Source organism: Procambarus clarkii, chromosome 77 (assembly GCF_040958095.1).
Source record: "Procambarus clarkii isolate CNS0578487 chromosome 77, FALCON_Pclarkii_2.0, whole genome shotgun sequence".
In the NCBI taxonomy this organism is placed as follows: Eukaryota; Metazoa; Arthropoda; class Malacostraca; order Decapoda; family Cambaridae; genus Procambarus; species Procambarus clarkii.
The window spans coordinates 20,546,997-20,568,132 of NC_091226.1; the positions used below are offsets into that span (position 1 = coordinate 20,546,997).

General features: G+C 50.1%; 1 protein-coding gene across 3 annotated transcripts in view; it reads right to left on the reverse strand.

Annotated features, from left to right (window-relative positions):
• Positions 1-21,136, reverse strand: part of mei-41 (meiotic 41) — a 641,172-nt gene that overhangs the window by 391,976 nt on the left and 228,060 nt on the right. For all 3 annotated transcript variants that reach the window (XM_045729178.2, XM_045729176.2, XM_045729177.2), the window contains one exon: positions 14,553-14,718. In XM_045729178.2, coding sequence (XP_045585134.2) covers positions 14,553-14,718 — 166 coding nt within the window. The remainder of the gene's footprint in view (positions 1-14,552; positions 14,719-21,136) is intronic.

Genomic DNA, 21,136 nt, shown 5'->3' on the forward strand with positions numbered 1-21,136 from the left:
TGAAAACAATTATGCCTAATGATTTTTCTTTAAGTCAAATGCTATTTAAATCTTTGAGAGCAGTTACTAATTATTACAAATGCTAGGAAACAAGGGTTCAATGTAATGAAATGCCTCTTTCTGGTAGAACCCCAGTGGCTTCCTGAAGCTATCTCACTGTGGAGATGGTTCCCCACTATTGGATTACATCAGCTGCAGGAGTCCTGTTTGGCTTACCGAAGACCAGAGGCAGAACTTGACCCCCCTCCCCCCTCACAGAGGCACAAAGAGCAAGGGGGATGATTATCCTCACACTCACCGGGAAAGTATTCAAAAATTCAGGGAAGCTTTACAGACAACTTCAAGGCCAATGGCTACCATGAGGCAACCTGGAGGGCACAGCAAACAGCTGGCTCCAAAGAGATGATGCAGAACATACTGATAATCTCCACAGAGAAGCAATTGACAAAGTATGAACGAGGCTGAATCAGTGGCACACAGGCAATGACAGCTCTGCCAGTGGATGCAGAAAAATGATGCACCCCCAGCTGGACCAAACACAAGTTTAAGTTTGCATTACCTAGCTGTGTTTCCCAGCAAATTTCTGTGAGGGCTTGGTTTATTTGTTCCTAGTTAATCTGTTATTGAAACTGAACTTTCTAAATTATCCTCCTCTTGGATTTGAGACTAGTTGCACAGGTCTACAGCCCATGCATGTCTGAACCTCAATTAGGTTGTGATCTGAGTAACATGTATTTGTAATCATTATGTCAACGGTTCAACACTGTTTGTAAAAAAAGATCCGGGGTGTTTTCTTTCCTGGTTGGTTCTACTATTTGCTGGTTTAAAGCAAATCTGTCACACATCTGCAAGACGCCATCAGTGTATCAACACTTCTAAAAATCAGTCACAAAATCAGTGTGACTGATTTTGATTATCAGCTCTTCCATCATATCATTTGTGGTGTTCAGCAACTCTGAGCAGATGAGTGTGTCTTTGACATACAGGATGACCCAGCCTATGTTTTCTATCACATCTGAAAATATCAAATTCTGGTATCCATACTTCAGCATCATACTTTAATAGCCCTTTGTGTGAGTTTCAGTCAAAGCCCAAAATATTTCAGTCATTCAGGAGACCACTTTATGCTTTGTATGTTGGCAAATAAGAATGATTTTATCGTATTTGTAGACATGCTGGGTATTTTACTTGGTAGTATCTGTAGTTGTGGTGGAGGTGCTACACTGTCTGGGTCCTGTCTAGCATTTGGCAGAGTTGATGGCAAAGTTTGGACATTTCTTGCCATTCTTTTCCTCTTCATCTTACTCAAAAACCTCCCTGGTGTGTTTGGGTGTTGCCCTAGTCATAATTGCATTCTTGGGATTTTTATTCACTTGGTTCCTTTGATATGAAAGTATTTGGTCCCTTTGATATGAAATCCTAGGCAATCTCTTTTAAAACATTTCCTCTTGTTTAGTGAATTTTTAGTTTTGGGTAGAAACATGAGCAATTTTCAGTGTAACATTTACCTCTGTTATATTTACATGCCCCATTAGTTTTTCCCTGACGGCCCATATTTGCATACACACCATGCATAATATTGACAGATTCCTGGTGCATGCTTTGTTGGAGTGTGCTTGCTTATCTGTAGTACACTTTGTGTTGGCTCTTTGCTGAAAGGTGTAGGTCGAGGTCTTTCAGATTCCTGTGTCTGTATGGCCACTTCCCTACTGCTTCTAATATTACTTTCTCTCTGGCCACTTGTGCATAGGTTACCTGCATTGCCTTCTTGCTCTTTCCTATTTCCTGTGTAACCTCCCTCTTTTTTGATGAAAGATCTTTTACCTGTTGAATTTCCTTGACTAACCTACTGTATTCATTAACATCTGGATTTAACTTCAAATGTTTTATTTTCCCCCCCTCCAGGACTTTTCATTTAGAGCCCAGGAATTCTTATCTTTGTATAATCCCCATGTTTGACTTTCTAGGAATGAAACTTTGTTTCTCAAGTCCTCATTACTGCTACTCAATTCTTAATTCTATCCACATGATTCTTTACAATGTTATCTTTTTCTGTCTGGAGTCCCATCGGCTCCCTAAACCAATGATACACTGATATAGTGCCATGCTACAAGGTGCCATTAGTCACAGAGTTATCTTGGCCTACCGGGGATCACGAGCCAAAGGCCCCCTCAGAGAGACACACGGAGCGATAGCCTATGAATACTTTACATTTAAAGTTAATCGTAATTACTACCACTGGAGAAGGCACCCAGAAAGATAGGTGAGCAAAAACAGACTACTGCATGGCTAAAATGAGACTGCAGCCATAAAATTGCCAAACGAACTACCCCCCCCCCCCAAAAAAAAAAAAACAGCGTTGAATGTAATGAAACTCCATTTTGAGTGAGACCTGGAGGCTTCCCAGTGCTATCCAGGCTGATATGGATATAATAAACTTTACTCATGTGGATAGAATTTCTAGTGTGTGGTCTGGTCAACATAATAAACTTTAGCATCAGTTTATGTGAATGGAGTTTTAGGCCTACCGGGGCCCACGAGCCAGAACCTGGCCCCGCTCAGAGAGGCAGGAGGAGCAATGGCCAATAGAAACCCCCATGTGGTTTGAAGCATTCTATGTCTGCCATCGACCAGGTCAGGCACCCAGAAGGGTAGGCGCCCCAAAACAAACCCCTATTCTGGGTAAAATATTGCTACTGAAAGCCAAACTAAAGGACAGAAATCCTCAAATGATAACTAGCAAACTAGGATGACATCATCATGTCGCCGCACCGCTTGCCAGGGCAGCCCCCCCCCCACTTCCCAGGGAGGGGGAAGGGGAAGCCCCAGACTATCATGCCAGCTATCCACCCTTCAGTTCTGAGGCTGGATGTCAAAACACGCAAAAAAATGCCAACCGGAGGGAGGGAGGGAAGGTTGCCGGGAGCCTCCGGGTCTCACTCGGAAAATGGCATTTCATTACATTCAATGCTGGTTTTCTGTGGGAAGCCCCTTCGGCTTCCTGGCGCTACTTACCCGGACAAAATCAAGAGGGACTCACCCGGGAGGCGGTTGGCACTCGCCCCTCAACGCGAAGTCGAGACAACTGATTGCAACCATTGACCCAATGCAACACAGGAGCTCCAAGGAGCTCAAAGACCAAAGAACTGAAGCTCGACCTTGTGCTTGCGAGGGGGAGGGGCAAGCACAACTAGGTGAGTTCAGACCCAACCAGGCCCCGGAACATTGACCAGGTAGCATGCAGCCAGGACCCTGTTCTACCTCCAAAAACCCAGCACCCCAATGTCAGCCCAAGACATATTACCGAAGATGGTAGCCAATGCAGCAAACTCACAAACGTTGTGGGCACGAGGATAGACCGCAGGCGGGATGGACCGAATAACCCTGCCAACGACTGGGGAAACCCAAACCCTAAAACAGGGAAGAAGGGAAACCAGATCAACCCAAAGCACGTCCCCGGTCACGGAGCAAGGATGCGCTTAGTCCTGCCGTAAAGCACCAACCCCAACTACCTTGCAGTCGAGGGAGGGCACCACATATAACAGGGAATGCCTCAACCATGCCGACGCGAAGAGGTCCACCTCCAGGAGCGCGTACGTCCAGCAGAGCCAACTGAATGAGTCGGCATCAACCATCCATTCTGTGGACAGGGGAAAGAACCACGACAGGCCGTCTGCCAAGACATTGGATACTCCCCCCCGAACGTGAATGGCAAGGAGAGCCAAACCCCGAGAACTTAGCAGAACCGAAAGGCTCACAAATCGTGGGAACAGGCATGACCAGGCACGCATCACCCAAAGCGACCAGTCCCAAAGAGCCAAGGACCACATCAAACCCCCACAGTCTAGGCAACAAACCACTAGGGAGCAGTTCGAATGGAGTGGGATCATCGATTCTTGAGCGACCCAAACCCTCTGAAGCGACATCCACACTGCCGCAAACTCCTTCACCGTGCTGTGTGCCCAACAGAAGACTAGACCTGCCAGCCTGGTGAGCACTGGTCACAAAGTCCCAGCCAAGAGACAACGCATCTGAAAGCATATCGAGAGAGGGCTCGAGTAGGTGCCAAGGCAGTGAACACAAAAAAAATGAAAAGGAAGCCGGCAACACAGCAGTCGACACAAGGCATCCGAAGGCTGAACCCAGCGATTGCGAGAGGGAAAAAGGGACATCCCTGAAGGAACCAGAACAGCCGATGAAGCCAAATTCGACTAGGCGAGTAGACCATCATGACAAAGTTCAGGCTCCCGCACAAACCCTTGAGCAACCGCCGAGTGACCCGGGAGCCCCTCAGAAACAGGCAAAAGCGGGACTGTAGCCGAAGCAGAAAACCAGGAAGAAGAGACAAGGAAGCAGTCCGAGAGTCCCACACAAGACCAAGTCAAGACTGAACCTGAGAGGGAACCTGATGGGACTTCCTCCAGTTCACCAGTAATCTAAACCTGGCGAGCTGGGAAAGAATCAAATCCCTGGCAAGCAGACACACAGACCGGCTGGGAGCCCACACCAGCCGGTCGTCGAGATAAGCCAGAACCCGAACCCCCTAAGAGAGGCAGACAGGCCACCACAACCTGGGTAAGGCATGTAAAAACGTGAGGTGCCAGATTCAAGCTGAAAGACAATGAAAACAGTTACCCCAAAGTCCCACAACAAAACCAAGCCAGTCCCTGAACCCTGGATGAATTGGGACGTGCCAATAAGCATCCCGGTGGTCCAGGGACACCATCCAAGCGTCTTCTCCTCCGGGAAGACCCGCCACAAGCCCCCCCGGGGAACCAACAAGTCCAACAACGGATAACAACTGGAAGAAGCTGCCTGCAGATATTACGCAACTGCAGAATCCGCAAACAGCAAGGGACAAAAAGGCGAAAAAACCTACGACCCAGGGCCCAAGCAGATTCCAAGGAGGACGCGAGCAGTGCCTGCCGACACACGAGATGAGATGCAAAGAACAGAGACACTGCATCCCGCGTCCCACATGATCAGCGTGTACAGTTTCAACAGGGCAGACGACACACGCGCCGCCGAGCCCAAGACGCCAGACCCAGGAATGGCCTCAAGCGCCTCCACCTCCTCCGCAAGCCAATCTGATGACAACTCCAGGACAGAAAAGAAATGCAAGACTTAAGTCAAAAGACCACGAGCGCGCAAATCCTCAGCAACCAGTGCAGCCGAAAGGGTGGGAACCTGCACGTGAAGATGCACTATGCCAACATCCCGAGGAGGGGGCAGGGGCAAACAATCACACACTGAGGTGCTAAAACTCGACCCCCAGGCAAACCTGGACCAGTGTCACAGCCTCACACCACTCCAGCGTGCGGGACCGACAGAACGTATGCCAAGCCTCCAACGACAAAACAGGGCAGTCTGCAAGCCAGTACGACTCCGGAACCTCATAACGAACCCAATAAGGAAATGAAGAACCAAACTTGAATGAAGATGGATTCATTAAAGTGTCGCAAACCAGGTCACGCAGGAGGTAAGCCGCAATGGCGTCCCACAGCTCATGACGTGGGATACGGGAAGTTGAAAACCTCTGGATGGACGGGACCGATGGACCCGAAAAAACACGGAACCGAACCCAAGGAGGGGCTGACATCAAAACCGATACATACACAGCGAGGGGGAAAGGAAAGGGGTCAAAGGTGTCACCGACCCAGCAGGCAGCATGACGGAGGCATGAACGGTGAGTCACCTGGAGACAAGGGGACTGAGCAACCCTCAAACTCACCACAAGGTGAGGGGGGGGGGGGAGGATCCAGGGGTCACATCAATAGGACCACTCCGCACACCCCATGGGTTTTCCCCAGGGTCCTGAGATAGAACTAACTCTCAGGGAAGGCACAGGCAGGGTACTGCTAACCGGTGCCCAATATTACTAACAAACTGCTAAAGCTGCACCCCCAGGATGTGTACACTCGCAGGGACCTAGCAGGGACCACCAAGATACAAGAGAGTGAGACCAAAATCAAGGGGCAGATCCCCACCAGGTAAGAAAATAAAAACAAAAGAAAACCCCACAAGAGGACAACATACCCCAGCAGATCAGAGCCAGCCGCTATGAGAGGTGATAACTAGCTGCACAGTACCCTGCGCCCCAACCGGTGCAAATTACCCCTACCCAAAGGCAAATAAGTGCGCATGAAACACTCTGGCACACTAAGGGCGGTCAACCACTGAGGAGCAAAAGACCAAGCAGAGGTAGATCCCAAGGAGACTTGTGGAAGGTGACCCCAAGCCCAAACGGCAGTACTTACAAGGCACCTAGGGAAGGTGACCTTAGGAGCATGCAGCCCGAGTACTTGTGAAATTACTCCTGGCTCACCACTACCAAAGAAACAGCACCGCATCACAAGATACAGGGATGCAGGACAGGAAAATGGGAGCCAGAGTCATACGACTGTTGCCAATCACATCAGCCGCCAAAGAACTACGGGGTGGATAGCCAGCGTGAAGGTCTTGGGTTACCCTTCCCCCTCCCGGGGAGGGGAGGGGATGCGCAGACAGCAGCGAGGTGACGTGGTGATGTCAGGCTTGTTTGCTAGATTTATTTGGGAGTTCTGTCCACTAGTTCGACTTTCAGTAGCAATATCTTTACCAGAATAGGGGTTTGTTTTGGGGAGCTTACCTTTCTGGGTGCCTGACCCGGTCGATGGCAGAAATGGAATGCTTCCAACAAAATATAGGTTTCTATAGGCCATTGCTCCTCATGCCTCTCTAACGGAAACCAGGGTCCAGATCCCCAGGAAACTGGAGACCCCTTCGTGGTCCCTAGTAGGCCTAGAACTCCATTCACACTGACTGATGCCAAAGTGTAATATATCCATATCAGCCTGGATAGCTCCGAGAAGCCGTAGGGGCTCCTCGGAGCCTCCCCACCCCCCACCCCCTGAAATAAAAGCATTATGGCCAGTGTGACAGTGGCAGACCCGGCACCAGTCTCCGTGGTATAGTGGTAAGACACTCGCCTGGCGTTCCGCGAGCACTTTGTCAGGGGTTCGTATCCTGGCCGGGGAGGATTTACTGGCTTAAATCCTTAACTGTAGCCTCTGTTTAACTCAACAGTAAAATGAGTACTTGGTTGTAACAATGATTCTTCGCGGCGGGGATCGTATTCCAGGGACCTGCCTGAAACACTAGGCATACTAGTGGCTGTACAAGAATGTAACAACTCTTGTATATATCTAAAAAAAACAAAAAAAAAACTACACATCACAGGAGAACTGATGGTGGGTGGAGCAGCTTGTGGGTTGTGGCCTACCCCCTACACCCCCTAAATAGAAGAGAGAGAGAGGGGCAAACGAGATTGCGCTAGTCTCATGACGTTCTCAAGCATTTGTTTACCTTGTTTGGGAGTTCCAATATCGTTCTGGAGACTGTAGGCCTTAGTTGCGGGCAGCAGTGGTTTGTTTTGACTCACTGATATTCTTGGTACTTTCCTTGGTGGTGTCATAAATGAATAACTTAATAATAAATACCACAGCTCTCTGCACCTCTGTGAAAGCAGGACTGATTCTGGCTTCTGGCTCCTCAGTAGGCCATAAAACTCCAAAACTGATGGCACCTACATAAAAATAGTAGCTTCAGGGAATCACAAGGGGCTCCACACAGAAAAGAGCAAATTCAAAGATATATAATTTCAAGCATATCCATACAGGGATATCATCCAGATATTGAAGATGACACTGAACTTTTTAGTAAAATTATGAAAGAACTAGCGTTGAATGTAATGAAACACCATTTTCTGGATGAGACTCGGAGGCTTCCCAGAGCTTACTAGGCTGATATGCTAATGTCAGACTTTGGCATCAGTCATGTGTATCGAGTTCTGTGGGCCTACCGGGGATCACGAGCCAGAACCTGGCCCCCTCAGAGAGGCAAGGGGAGCAATGGCCTATAGAAACCCCAGTGTGGTTGGAAGCATTCTTTGTCTGCCATTGATTGGGTCAGGCACCAGAAGGTAAGCATCCCAAAACAAACCCCTATTCTGGTGAAAATATTGCTACCAAAAGCCGAACAAGTGGATAGAACTCCCCTAAGAGAAATGAGTATACGAGCATGACGTCATATGTCGCCGCACCGCTGTCTGAGTAGCTTCTCCTTCCCAAGGAGTGGGGGAAAGCGGAGCCCCAGAACCCCCACGCCGGCTATCCTCCCGTCAGTTCTGAGGCTGAATGTCAAAAACACACGAAAAAACGCCGACCGGAGGGAGGGAGGGAGGGAGGGATGACGAGGAGCCTCCGGGTCTCATCCAGAAAATGACGTTTCATTACATTCAATGCTGGTTATCTGGAGGAAGCCCCTTCGGCAGCAAACTTACGAACGTCATGGGTACAGGGATAGACCGCAGACTGGCTAGCCTTAATAACACCTTACACCAGTCTCCGTGGTGTAGTGGTAAGACACTCACATGGCACTCCGCGAGCGCTTTGTCATGGGTTCGTATCCTGGCCGGGGAAGATTTACTGGGCACAAATCCTTAACTATAGCCTCTATTTAACTCAACAGTAAAATGTGTACTTGGTTGTAAAAACGATTCTTCGTGGGGGTTGTATTCCAGGGACCTGCCCGAAACGCTATGCGTACTAGTGGCTGTACAAGAATGTAACAACTCTTGTATATATCTATAAAAAAAAAAAAAAAAAAAAAAAAAAAAAAAAAAAAAAAAACTCTGCAGATGACCTGGGAGACTTGCACCCACGAAGAGGGAAGAAGGAAAACTGGATCTACCCAAAGCGCGTCCCCGGACACAGAAGCCGTGGTGTCCAAATAACGGCGAAGAGCCACAACCGGACACAAAACATGATCCAAACCTGGCCTGACCAACCAAGAATCAACAACCCAGGGAACCCTCTGGAAAGCAGCAGTCTCATTCTTCACCAGAAAAGAAGGAGATGGCAGCAAACGAAAAAAACCATCACGAAGACCGAAGGAGCAGAAACCCCTGCGCCGGACGAGAGCATGAAGTTCCCTAACCAGATCCCCAGAGACCAATGCCAACAGAAAAAGAGCCTTGGAGAAACAATCCTGAATCGAAGGGCCACAACAAACTGAGGAGAAGAAAGAAAAGAGAGCACTCTGTCCAAAGACCAGGACGGCTCAGGCAGCGCATGAGCAGGCCGGAGGTGAAACAATGCACGAGACAGCTTGAGAAACAGCGCAGAAGTAATATCAATACTGAAAGCAAGCTGACTTGGCTACGCCAGCGCCATACGATATGAGGAGACAGTGTTAGGCATAAAGTGACGGTCCAAGAAAAACCAAGAGAGAAAGGACACCACCACTTTAACAGAAAGCAAAGCACAACGACAAAGATGTAAACAGAACTGGAAGGACCGCCAGGAGACTTCATACTGCTGCTGAAACGAAGCCCACAGGTGGGACAACAACAAAGAAGCAACTTGATCACCATAGAGATGATGATAAACCCGAGTAAAAAAAAACCATACGCGAAGACTCGAGGAAAAGATCAAACCAGTCATGTGACGTACCGGTCCGATCTGTTGGAAGAGGCAGAGCCGCGGGAAAACCTCCGGGTTCGGATACCGGGCAAGAAATACCTGAAACCACAGCTGGGCCGGCCACCACGGGGTGATGAGGACCCCTAGAACTCAGGTCGCCCGCGAACTCTAGGCCAAACCCCTAGAACTCAGCAGACGAGTCACCCAAAGCGACAAGCGCCAAAGAGCTAAGGACCGCATCAAACCTCCCTCAGCTGTTGCAATGAACCACTGGGGAGCAGTCCGAATGGAGCCGGATCGTCGATCCGCGGGCGACCCAAACCCTGCAAAGCGCAAACCACACCACTGCGAATTCCCGTACCGTGCTGTGGGCTCGACGGAAGGACAGATCCCATTGCCTCTGGCCGGCCTGGTGAGCACTGGTCACAAAGCCCCAGCTGAGAGACGAAGCGTCAGTGAACACATCGAGCTAGGTCTCGGGTAGGCTCCAAGGCACTCAACCCCGAAAAACCCGAAGAGGAAGCCGGCGATGCAGCAGCCGACACAAAGCCCCCCGGGGGTGGAACCCAGCAATCGCGAGAAAACCGGAAATGACGACCCCGAAGGAACCAGAACAGCTGACGAAGCCAAACCCCGGCCCGGTTGGTAGACCATCATCGCGAAGTTCAGACTCCTGCACAAACCCTCGAGCAACCGTCGAGTGACCTGGGAGCCCTCTAGAAACAGGCGCAAGCCTGTTTCTAAACAGGACCACAACCAGAGAAGAGACAAGTAAGTGGTCCAGAGTCCCACACAAGACCCAGCCACAATCGAACCTGGGAGGAAACCAGATGGGACTTCCTCGAGTTCACCAAGAATCCGAAACCGGCGAGCTGGGAAAGCACCAGATTCCTGACTAGCAGACAAGCGGACTGGCTGGGAGCCCAAACTAGCCAGTCGTCGAGGAAGGCTAACACCCGAACACCTAACAGACGCACACGAGCCACAACGACCCACGTAAGGCATGTGAACACGCGAGGTGCCAGATTCAACTCGAAAGGTAGACAATGAAAGGGGTAACCTTGACGCCCCACAACAAAACCGAGCCAGTCCCTGCACCCCGGATGAATCGGGGCGTGCTGATAAGTGTCCCAGAGGTCAAGGGACACATCCAAGAACACGGCTCTAGCAGGAGCCGAACTTGAGACAGGATATTCATCCAAAAGGAGGGGAAATGAACCCAAGGGTTCAGATGGGACAAGTCCAGAATGAACCTCAGGTCCGCACAGTCCCGTTTCGGCACTGGAAACAGACGGGAAACCCATCTGAGGGACGATGTCGTTTCGACGACGACCAAGCGAACCCACTCAGAGATGACTCTATGGAGCGCAAGAGAAGAGGCCTGCCACGCCAGCCCCAAACCCCCCGAACCAGGAGGAGCCACACAACGCCACCACAGGCCGAAGGAAACAACCCGAAACGCCCACAAATCGTGGGACCAGACGTAAGCGAACAGTGCAAGCCTCCCCCCCCCCCCATCGCCCCGTCAATGGGGTGAACTGCAAAAGGGCCGGCGCCCCTTACAAGACCCAGAACCTTGCACAGGGTGAACACTACGCCGACCAAACGAAGACGGGTCCGAAGGCAGAGCTGAACCCAAAACTGGCACCAGTGGCCTACCACGACGAGTGGAACCCTAAGCCCTCGCACGACCTCTCCGGGAAGGCACCCCCACCCGGGACCCCAGGAGAACCAACAAGTCCGACATAGAATGGCAGCTGGCCGAAGCAGCCTGAATATACTGCGCCACGGCCGAAGGAGCAAAAAGCAAAGGACAAAAAGGCGAAGACATCCTAAGGGCCAGAGCCCAGGCCGATTCCAAGGAGGCAAGCACCGCCTGCCGACACGCGAGCCGGGAAGTGTAGAACAGGGAAACCGCATCCCGCAAGATTGGCGCAGACAGCTTCAACAAGGCAGACGGCGTGTGCGCCACCAAGCTCAAGGCACCGGATCCTGGAATGGCCCATAGCGCCCCGATATCCTCCTCAGGCCAGTCCAAAGACAGCTCCAAGAGGGAAAAGAAGCGCAATGCCGAAGCCAAGAGGCCACAGGCACGCAAGTCCTCCGCCACCTGCACGGCCGAAAGGGAGGGAACCTGCACACGGAGCTGCAGAACACCAACATCCCGGGAAAGGGCAGGAGCAAACAAGCACTCATTGAGGTGCTCAAGGTCGCCCTCCAGGAAAACCTGAACCACCGTCAAGACCTCGCACCATTCAAGCGTGCGGGAATGACAGAAAGAATGCCAAGCCTCCAAAGCAAAAATAGGACAGTCTGCCAGCCAGGACGACTCCGAAACCTCGTAACGAACCCAGAAAGAGAACGAATTCCCAAACCTGAAAGATGACGGATCCATCACCAAGGCATAATCTGGGTCACGCAGGAGATACACTGCCAAGGCCGCCCGCACCACAGACGGTTGGATGCGGTAAGCCATAAACTTCCGGAAAGACAGAACCGATGCACCCGAGGGAACACGGGTGCGGTAATCCATAAACTTCCGGAAAGACAGTACCAACGCACCCTAGGGAATGCGGGTGTTCCCTCGGCCAAATCCAACTCGTACGCAGAGGGGGAAAAGAGAACCCCACTCCTTGTAACAATAAGCCCTGCAAGGTCGGGTCACAAGGCCCCTAAGTCAGCCCTTCCCCAGCCCCAAGAATCTCCTCCTCGGGACCCAGGGTCGAGTCATCCCCCCAGAGCACCTGCCCCTGAAGAAAAAGTCTCATTCTTCACCAGAAAAGAAGGAGATGGCAGCAAACGAAAAAAAACATCACGAAGACCGAAGGAGCAGAAACCCCTGCGCCGGACGAGAGCATGAAGTTCCCTAACCAGATCCCCAGAGACCAATGCCAACAGAAAAAGAGCCTTGGAGAAGCCGAACAGAAGGGGGCCCACTGGTCAGACCCAGAGGTTTCGGCAGGGAGAGAGGACTCGAATGCCTCTGTCGCCACACCGGAAGGGGCATCCCCTGAGACTGCCCGAGACTCAAGACCATCTAAACCCTTCCCCGACCCCGAAACCCTCAGACGCTTCGGGGCTGGAAGCAGGGGGGATGGGGAGAGGGACCAGGATGCACCACAGCAGGGGAAGGATGAGGGGGTTGCAGACTGAACCAAGGTCGAAGCGATCCCCCAACTCCAAGTCCGGGTCCTTATAAGCAAAACGGGGCAGCCTCGGGGCATCCGGGTGAGCAACCAACCTAGCACGCTGCAATAACCTAAAGCACACATGCAATGCCTGCACTGCCTGTACCCATAGAACATCATCAGGAGATTGGGTAAACTGAGTCACTAGCAAGCAACACAACTCGCATGACTCCAGGTCGAAGGTGTCACCGAACCAACAGGCAGCGTGACGGAGGCAAAAACCGTGAGGGTCACCCTGAGTCATGGGGACTGAGCAACCCTCGAACTCGCCCGAAGCGAGGGGGCCTGCGGGGACACATCCATCGGACCCACACGCCCCCTAGGGGATTTCCAGGGTCCTGAACGCTCAATGAAAACTCACGCCTAGGTAATCCCATTCAGGGTACTGCTAACCGGCACCCAAAACTACCAAACAACTGTCTAAAGCTGAATCCCAGGGATGTGTACACTCACTGGGACCTGGCAAGGAGCACCACCAGAAGAGAACCGTGCACAGGTCAGGCACTAAACAACGGGAAAGCAAGGCAGACCCCCCAACAAGACAAAAACACAAAGAAAAACAAAACCCCACAAGAGGACAACATACCCCAAGGAACAGAGCCGACCGCTGTAAGTGATGAAAACAAGCCGCGCAGTACCCTGCGCCCCACCAGTGCAGCTGCCTCTTACCCTAAGGTAAACCAGGAAGACAAAACCCCTAGGCACCAAAAGGGCAGCCGAAAACCAAGCAGATATACGGCCTAGCAGAGGCAGACCCCGAGAAACTTGTGGAAGGGAACCCCAACCTCCGAGGGCAGTACTTACAGGGCACCTAGGAACGAGATCCCTAGGCGCATGCAGCCCGAGTACTGGAGAATAACTCCTGGCTCTAGCACCCCTGGAAGACAACCACCACACATAAAGCACAGTGCTGGAAAAACTGGAGCCAAGCACACGACTTCTGCCTCTAGCATCAGCCTGAGAACTGACCGTGGGTAGCCAGTGTGGGGGGGGGGCTGGGTCTTCCCCTTCCCCCTCTCGAGGAGGAGGGAGCTGCACAGACAGCGGCACGGCGACGTGTGATGTCATGCTCGTTTTCTCGTTTCTTTTAGGGGAGTTCTATCCACGTGTTCAGCTTTTGGTTGCAATATTTTCACCAGAATAGGTGTTTGTTTTGGGATGCTTACCTTTCTGGGTGCCTAATCCGGTCGATAGCAGACATAAAATGCTTCCAACCACACAGGGGTTTCTATATGCCATTGCTCCCCCATGCCTCTCTGAGGGGGCCAGGTTCTGGATCGTGGTCCCTGGTAGGCCCACAAAACTCCATACACATGACTGATGCCTAAGTCTGACATTAGCATATCAGCCTAGTAAGCTCCGGGGAGCCGAAGGGGCTCCCCTCAGAAAATTTATTATAGTAATACTATCATACTAATAAAGTTTTTCTAATACTATTTTTTTTTATTTTCAGAAATTTCTAGGATGAGTTTAGTCACAGAGTTATGGCAGGGAAGGATTTCTGGGGTAAGTTGATAGTTGTGAAGTTAACATTCACAGTCGTGAATAGTAAACTACACTGCTTTGTTGATAGCAGTGTAGTTTACTATTCTAATTGGTTCTTGATGTATTATGCTTAAGTTCATTACAATTATGAGCATAACTATGAAAGACAAGTTTTAGTGTAATGGGTAAATAGGACTACAAGTTAAGAAATGAAGAGATCACAGATGAAGCATTTTGACACTGGAAGTCTAAGTAAGAGAACAAACAACAGGCAGAGCTAGTGATGACTGCAAAACATTGTTATTACCATCAGCCAAACTTATTGGAAATTCCACACAGAGATGATGTCTTTGGGTATAAATGAACATTTAGAGAAACTAACGATAAAGTATGCAAAATAATGACATAGCAACAGCACCTGAAAATGGTCAATTAGAATGTCTCGAAGGCGAACTCCAAGACAAGCTGCAAGCTCCTGCAGAAGTCCAGGTCTGGATTCCTGTGCTGCTCGAACTGCTAGAGCAGGCAGCAAGTGATGAATCTGACTGCTAATGAAAGATCCCAGTTTGCTGGTTGATTGACTCCTAAAGAAAAAAAGTACAACATTAAAAGCTTTTACAATTAAAACAAATGACAAATATTTTATATCATCTTTAACACTTGCACACTTATATGTACAATTCTACACACAATATTTTCTATAGGTACATAAGAAATACATCCCCTTACCCATTCCAAACTCTTCATTTTCTCCTTCATACATAAATCCTTTGTTTACAAAATGCAAGCCTATAGTTGACATAAGTTCATGACAGTAAAGTAACATCCAATTTTAGGTTAGTAGCAGGAACACTGCCAACACTCCTTTATAATGTACAGTACCCAACAAAAGTATGCGCCGCCCTGCTCAAGGCAGTGCATACTTACAGCCTAACGTCAGCTTTGAAAATAATAAAACGCCCTTTTCTGGGGGCAGCTCAGGAGGGTCCCTAAAGCTATCCGAACTGGTATGCGCTATATTAGTTTGGGGCCATCAGTCACAAGGAGCTCTTAGGTCTACAGGGAACCACGAGCCAGGACCTGGTCCCCGCAAGGAGCAATGGCATATGAGCACTTTACATTTAAAGTATAGTGGTACCTCCGTTTACGAATTTAATCTGTTCCCAGAGACGGTTTGTAAACCAAAACGAATTTTCCCATTAGAAACAATGTAAACTGAATTAATCTGTTCCACACACCCCAAAAATATTAACTTAAAAAATACATTTCAAACTTAATACTACAAATATTTTGTGCTACACTATATACAAGTTATATCTTACCTTTACTCATGGCTCTTGTTGTCATATGGAAGACACTGAGGAGGAGAGGTGTTAGTGTCTGGAAGGGAAGTCCCCTTCCATTATAACATCAGGCAGTGATGACTTCTCTGGGGTACACTCACTCCTACATTTTGCAGGCATACCACTAGGACCTGGCTGTGGCTCCCTGCTTGTTTGTCTCACTAAGAACCTTTCCATAGAGACTTGTTTCCCTACATCTTAACACTTGTCTGTAGTGACATATCAGTGTCATTGAAAGGTTAAGGCAACAGCCTACTGCAAAATGATTTGGGCGAGTCATTTCTGCAAACGTCTGCAGTTCTTTCCATGCTGCACGCATTTTCTTAATGAAGAAGGGACATTCTGTACTGCCGCCTCCTTCCCTGAAAAAATTTCCACAACTGCCTCTTGTTTCTGCTCCTTGTGAAGGGCTTGGAGTTCTTCAGTGGTCAGTTCTTCACTGTGTTCCTCCACCAACTCCTCCACATCAGTACCATCCAACTCCAAGCCCAGCTGCCAACCCAGAGAAACAATTTCCTCAACAAGAGGCACTTCATGTTCAGGCTCAAACACCTCAAAATCTCGTTCTGGACCACAATCAGGCCACAAATTTTTCCAGCCAGAAGTCATGGTTCTTAGAGTCACTTCTTGCCAGGCTTTGTCTATGAGTTTTAAAGCACTAAAAATATTAAAATGTTTTTTCCAGAACTTTTTGATGGCGAGGTTTGTGGCATCAGTCACTTCAACACATCTCCGGAAAAGTGCCCTTTCATAAAGTTACTTAAAAATTGGCAATGATTTTCTGGTCCATAGGCTAAATTAGAGAAGTGGTGTTAGGAGGAAGGAACTTTACTGTGAGAAAACTAAATTTCTCGAACAATGAATCCTCCAAGCCTGGAGGATGAGTAGGAGCATTGTTGAAGAGAAGTATACATATAAAAGATACATACATATCATATAAAAGTATGACTGTTTAAAATTTCAGGGGGATTGGACTGTTAGTAAAGATGTTATGAAAGGGGGTTAAGGCGGGAACAGGAGCTGGAGCTTGCTTACTGACTCGGTTTGATTTACTCCGTCTGAAATATGACTTTAAAATTAGGCAAAAATTGGGCTATTAGTAGCGAAAATCTGGTCTCTGACAAATTTGGGTCTCTGAGAAATTTGTGTCTTGAACTGGACTCTGACTATTTTTCGGTCTTTAGGAGACTCTGTTAAAATCTGATCTTGTATGGACTCTGCCTAATTTTCAGTCATTACTGGACTGAATATTTTTGAGCACAGAGTGGAGTTAATTTTTCGGTCTTTTACTGGACTCTGATGAATTTCTGCCGTTAATTGGACTGATCATTTTTGGGTATAAACTGGACTCTGGCTAATTTTCGGTCTTTACTGGACTCTGATGAAATTTGAGCTTAAACTGGTCTCTGTCTTAAATAGACTCTGACTAATTTTGGCCTGAAAATGGACTCTGTTGAAAATCGATCTTCATATGGTCTCTGAATAATTTTCGGTCTTTAACAGGTGAAATAGCTGTAAATGGATATAAAAACTAAAAGTTACGGCTAAGATGTCTGTTTTCCTTAACAAAAGTTCTATGACAATATTCTCTGAAAATGTTTTTTTTTTCCAAATTTCGATCTTACACTCATAAATAAACTTCTATGATTACACGAACTCTGAAATATTTTCATAAAACTGAACTCTGAAAAAATTTGAATTTTCCAATAAGAACTCTTAACAAACTTCTATGAAATTATTTTCCTCATAAGAACTCTGAAAAATTGGAATTTCTCCTATAAGAACTCTTAACAAACTTCTAACATCTCCAAAATTATTTTTCTCATAAGAAACCTTTAGGAGCATATCGGCCCTTTTTCCAAAGTTCGGTGAATCCGGTGTTCCATATTGGCCCTTTTTCCTTTAATTTTTCCCATAAGAAATCCTTAGGAGCATATTGGCCCTTTTTTCCAAAGTTCGGCGAATCCGGTGTTCCATATCGGCCCTTTTTTCCAGTAAAAAAAAAAAGGGGGCCCATACGCCGTCATACCCCTCCCCAAGAGTGAGAGGGGGGGCCCTGGACCTCACCGCACTGGCCGCTTAGCACCAGTTCGGAAGCTAAGCTTCAACCAACGCAAAAAACCACCGACCGATGGGAGGGAGGGTTGCCAGGAAGCTTCCCGGGCTCACACAGAAAATGGCATTTCATTACATTCAATGCTGGTTTTCTATGGGAAGCCCCTATGGCTCCCTGGAGCTACATACCCCAGAGAGAAGGAAAAGAAAGGGCTGACCCGGGAGGCGGCCGCCACAAACTCCACAACGCGAAGTCGAGACAACAGGCAGCAACCAGCAACCCAAAGCAACACAAGAACGCACTGGAGCAGGCATGCTCACAAAATAACGGGCAGCCACGAACCTGTGCAACCCCCAAATCCCCGCACCCGAAATGAGCCCAAGACGTCACCAAACACGGCAGCGAAAGTTGCACACGTCCGAACGGCATGGGCGCAAGGATAGACCGCAGGCTGGTAGACTGAGGAACCCTGCAGACGACCTGGGGGACCTGAGCCCTGAAACAGGGAACGAGGGGAACCAGATCAACCCAAAGTGCATCCCCAGCCACGGCATGCAGGTACCAGCAAAAAGCCACAACAGGACACAACAAACATCAAACATGACGCATCCCCAGTCGAATCAACCAAGAATCAATAACCCAAGGCATCTTCCGGAAAGCAGCCGACTCAGCCGTCGCCAGAAGAATGGAGAAAGGCTGCAAACGTACAAACCTACCACTAGTACCAAAAGAGCAGAAACCCCTGCGCCGGAGGAGAGACAGAAGCTCTCCGACCCAACCTGCAGAGGCCAATGCCAACAAAATATGGCCTATGAAAAAAATCTTGAAACAAAGGGGCTATCACAAACTGAGGAGAGGAAAGATAAGAGAACACCCTGATCAAGGAACGCAAGAGAAACTGTGCGGAATAGGGCGGATGTGATGTCCACCCCGAACGCAAGACAGAGCGGCTCCGCCAGCACCACACGATATGAGGTGACAGTAAGAAGCATCAATTATCGATCTTGAAAAACTAAGAAAGGACAAGATAACCTGATGCGAAAGAGAGAACAACCCACGAAGAGCAAGAAAATGGCAAACAGAAACGCCACACTGTCGCTGAGACGAAGCTCGCAGGTGGGACGCCCCGGGTTAAGACTCCTATGAAGCAGCATCTTAACACAAAGTTGGGCCAGTCACCAAGAGGCTACGAGGACAACTCTCCTTGGGAAGGACTGCAACCGAACCTGATCCGCAAGGCCCGCGTCTCCACTAGAACAGGAGGGAATACTTGAAAGATGGGTTCCACGTCCAAACGCACCCACACCAAGATGACATGAAGCGCAGGGGAAGAAGCCCACTCCGCCAGCCCCCAACCCCCCAAAGGGGGAGAAGCCATCTATTGCCACCAGATCCCGGAAAATAAGCAAAACACCCACGAACTGCGAGACTAAGCGAGAGCCAACAGAGCAAGCTGCCCCCCCCCCTCCCAAAGCCCAATCAACAGTGAAGGGAACGAACCCCCTTCCGAAAAAAACCAGCGTTGAATGTAATGAAACGCCATTTTCTGGGTGAGTCCCGGAGGCTCCCCGGAGCTATCCCAGGCTGATATGCTAATGTCAGACTTTGGCATCAGTCATGTGTATGGAGTTCTTAGGCCTACCGGGGACCACGGCCAGAACCGGGCCCCCTCAGAGAGGCAAGGGGAGCAATGGCCTATAGAAGCCCCCGTGTAGTTGGAAGCATTCTATGTCTGCCATCGACCGGAACAGGCACCCAGAAAGGTAAGCGCCCCAAAACAAACCCCTATTCTGGTTAAAATTGCTACCTAATACCGAACTAGTGGATAGAACTCCCCAACCGAAAACAAGCAAATTAGTGTGACGTCACACACTGCCGCGCCGCTGTCTGCGCAGCTTCCCCCTCCCCGGGAGGGGGAAGGGGGAGCCCCAGACCCCCCGCGCCGGCTACCCACACCTCAGTTCTTGAGGCTGGATGTCAAAAACGCGAAAAACCGCCGACCGGAGGGAGGGAGGGATGCCGGGGAGCCTCCGGGACTCACCCAGAAAATGGCGTTTCATTACATTCAACGCTGGTTTTCTGGGGGGAGCCCCGTCGGCTCCCCGGAGCTAACTACCCACAGACAGAAAAAGAGGGACTTACCCGGGAGGCGGTCGTCGCTCACCCCTCAACTCGAAGCCGAGACAACTGGCTGCAACCGCCGACCCAAAGCAACACAGGCCCGACGAGGGCCAGGGACATTCACAAGGTAACGAGCAGCCAGGACCCTGTTCGACCGCCAAAATCCCCGCGCCCGAATATCAGACCAAGACATATTCCCAAAGACGGCAGCAAGAGCCGCGAACTTACGAACGTCATGGGCACGGGGATAGACCGCAGGCTGGCTAGACCTAATAACCCTGCGGACGACCTGAGAGACCCGAACCCGCGAACAGGGAAGAAGGGAAACCGGATCAACCCACAGCGCGTCCCCGGACACAGAAGCTGTGGCGCGCAAATAACGGCGAAGCGCCGCAACCGGACACAAAACATGATGCACCCCCGGCCTGACCAACCAAGCATCAACCACCCATGGACCCCTCCGGAACGCAGCAGTCTCATTCTTCGCCAGAAAAGAAGGAGACGGCTGCAAACGAACAAAACTATCACCACGACCAAAAGAGCAGAAACCCCTGCACCGGAGGAGAGCATGAAGCTCCCCTACCCGACCCCCAGAGGCCAAAGCCAACAAGAAAAGTGCCTTGGAAAAACAATCCTGGACCGAAGGGGCCACAACGAAACGAGGAGATGAAAGGAAAGCGAGCACTCTGTCCAAAGACCAGGACGGCTCAGGCGACGCATGAGCAGGCCGGAGGTGAAACAATGCACGAGACAGCTTGCGAAACGGCGCAGACGTAACATCGATACCGAAAGCAAGCTGAAGCGGCTCCGCCAGCGCCGCACGATACGAAGCGACAGTGTTAGGCATAAGATGACGGTCCTGAAACAACCACGAGAGGAAGGACAAGACCACCCGAACAGACAAGGAGCTAACACGACGAAGACGCAAAAAGAAACGGAAGGACCGCCAGGAAACTTCATACTGCCGCCGAGAAGAAGCCCTCAGGTGGGACACCAACAAGGAGGCCACCTGATCACCATAGAGATGATGATAGACTCGAGTCAAAAAAACCATACGCGAAGACTCGAGGAGAAGATTGAACCAGCTACGTGACGTACCGGCCCGATCTGCTGAAAGAGGCGGAGCCGCGGGAAAACCCTCGGGTTCGGACACCGAGCAACCAGCGCCTGAAACCAAGGCTGGGCCGGCCACCAAGGGGCCAGAAGGACAACTCTCCCCCGGTAAGTCTCTAAGCGAGTCAGGACCCGGAGCAACAGCCGAACCGGGGAAAAGAGGTACAGGAACCCCCACCTCGACCAGTCGAGCCGAAAGGCATCGACCCCGACGGCCTCGCAATCGGGGAAGGGCGCCGCATAAACGGGAAGACGCCGCGACCACGCCGACGCGAAGAGGTCCACCTCGGGGCGCCCGAACGTCTGGCAAAGCCAACGGAAGGACTCGTCGTCGACCGTCCACTCCGTGGAGAGGGGAACGAAGCGAGA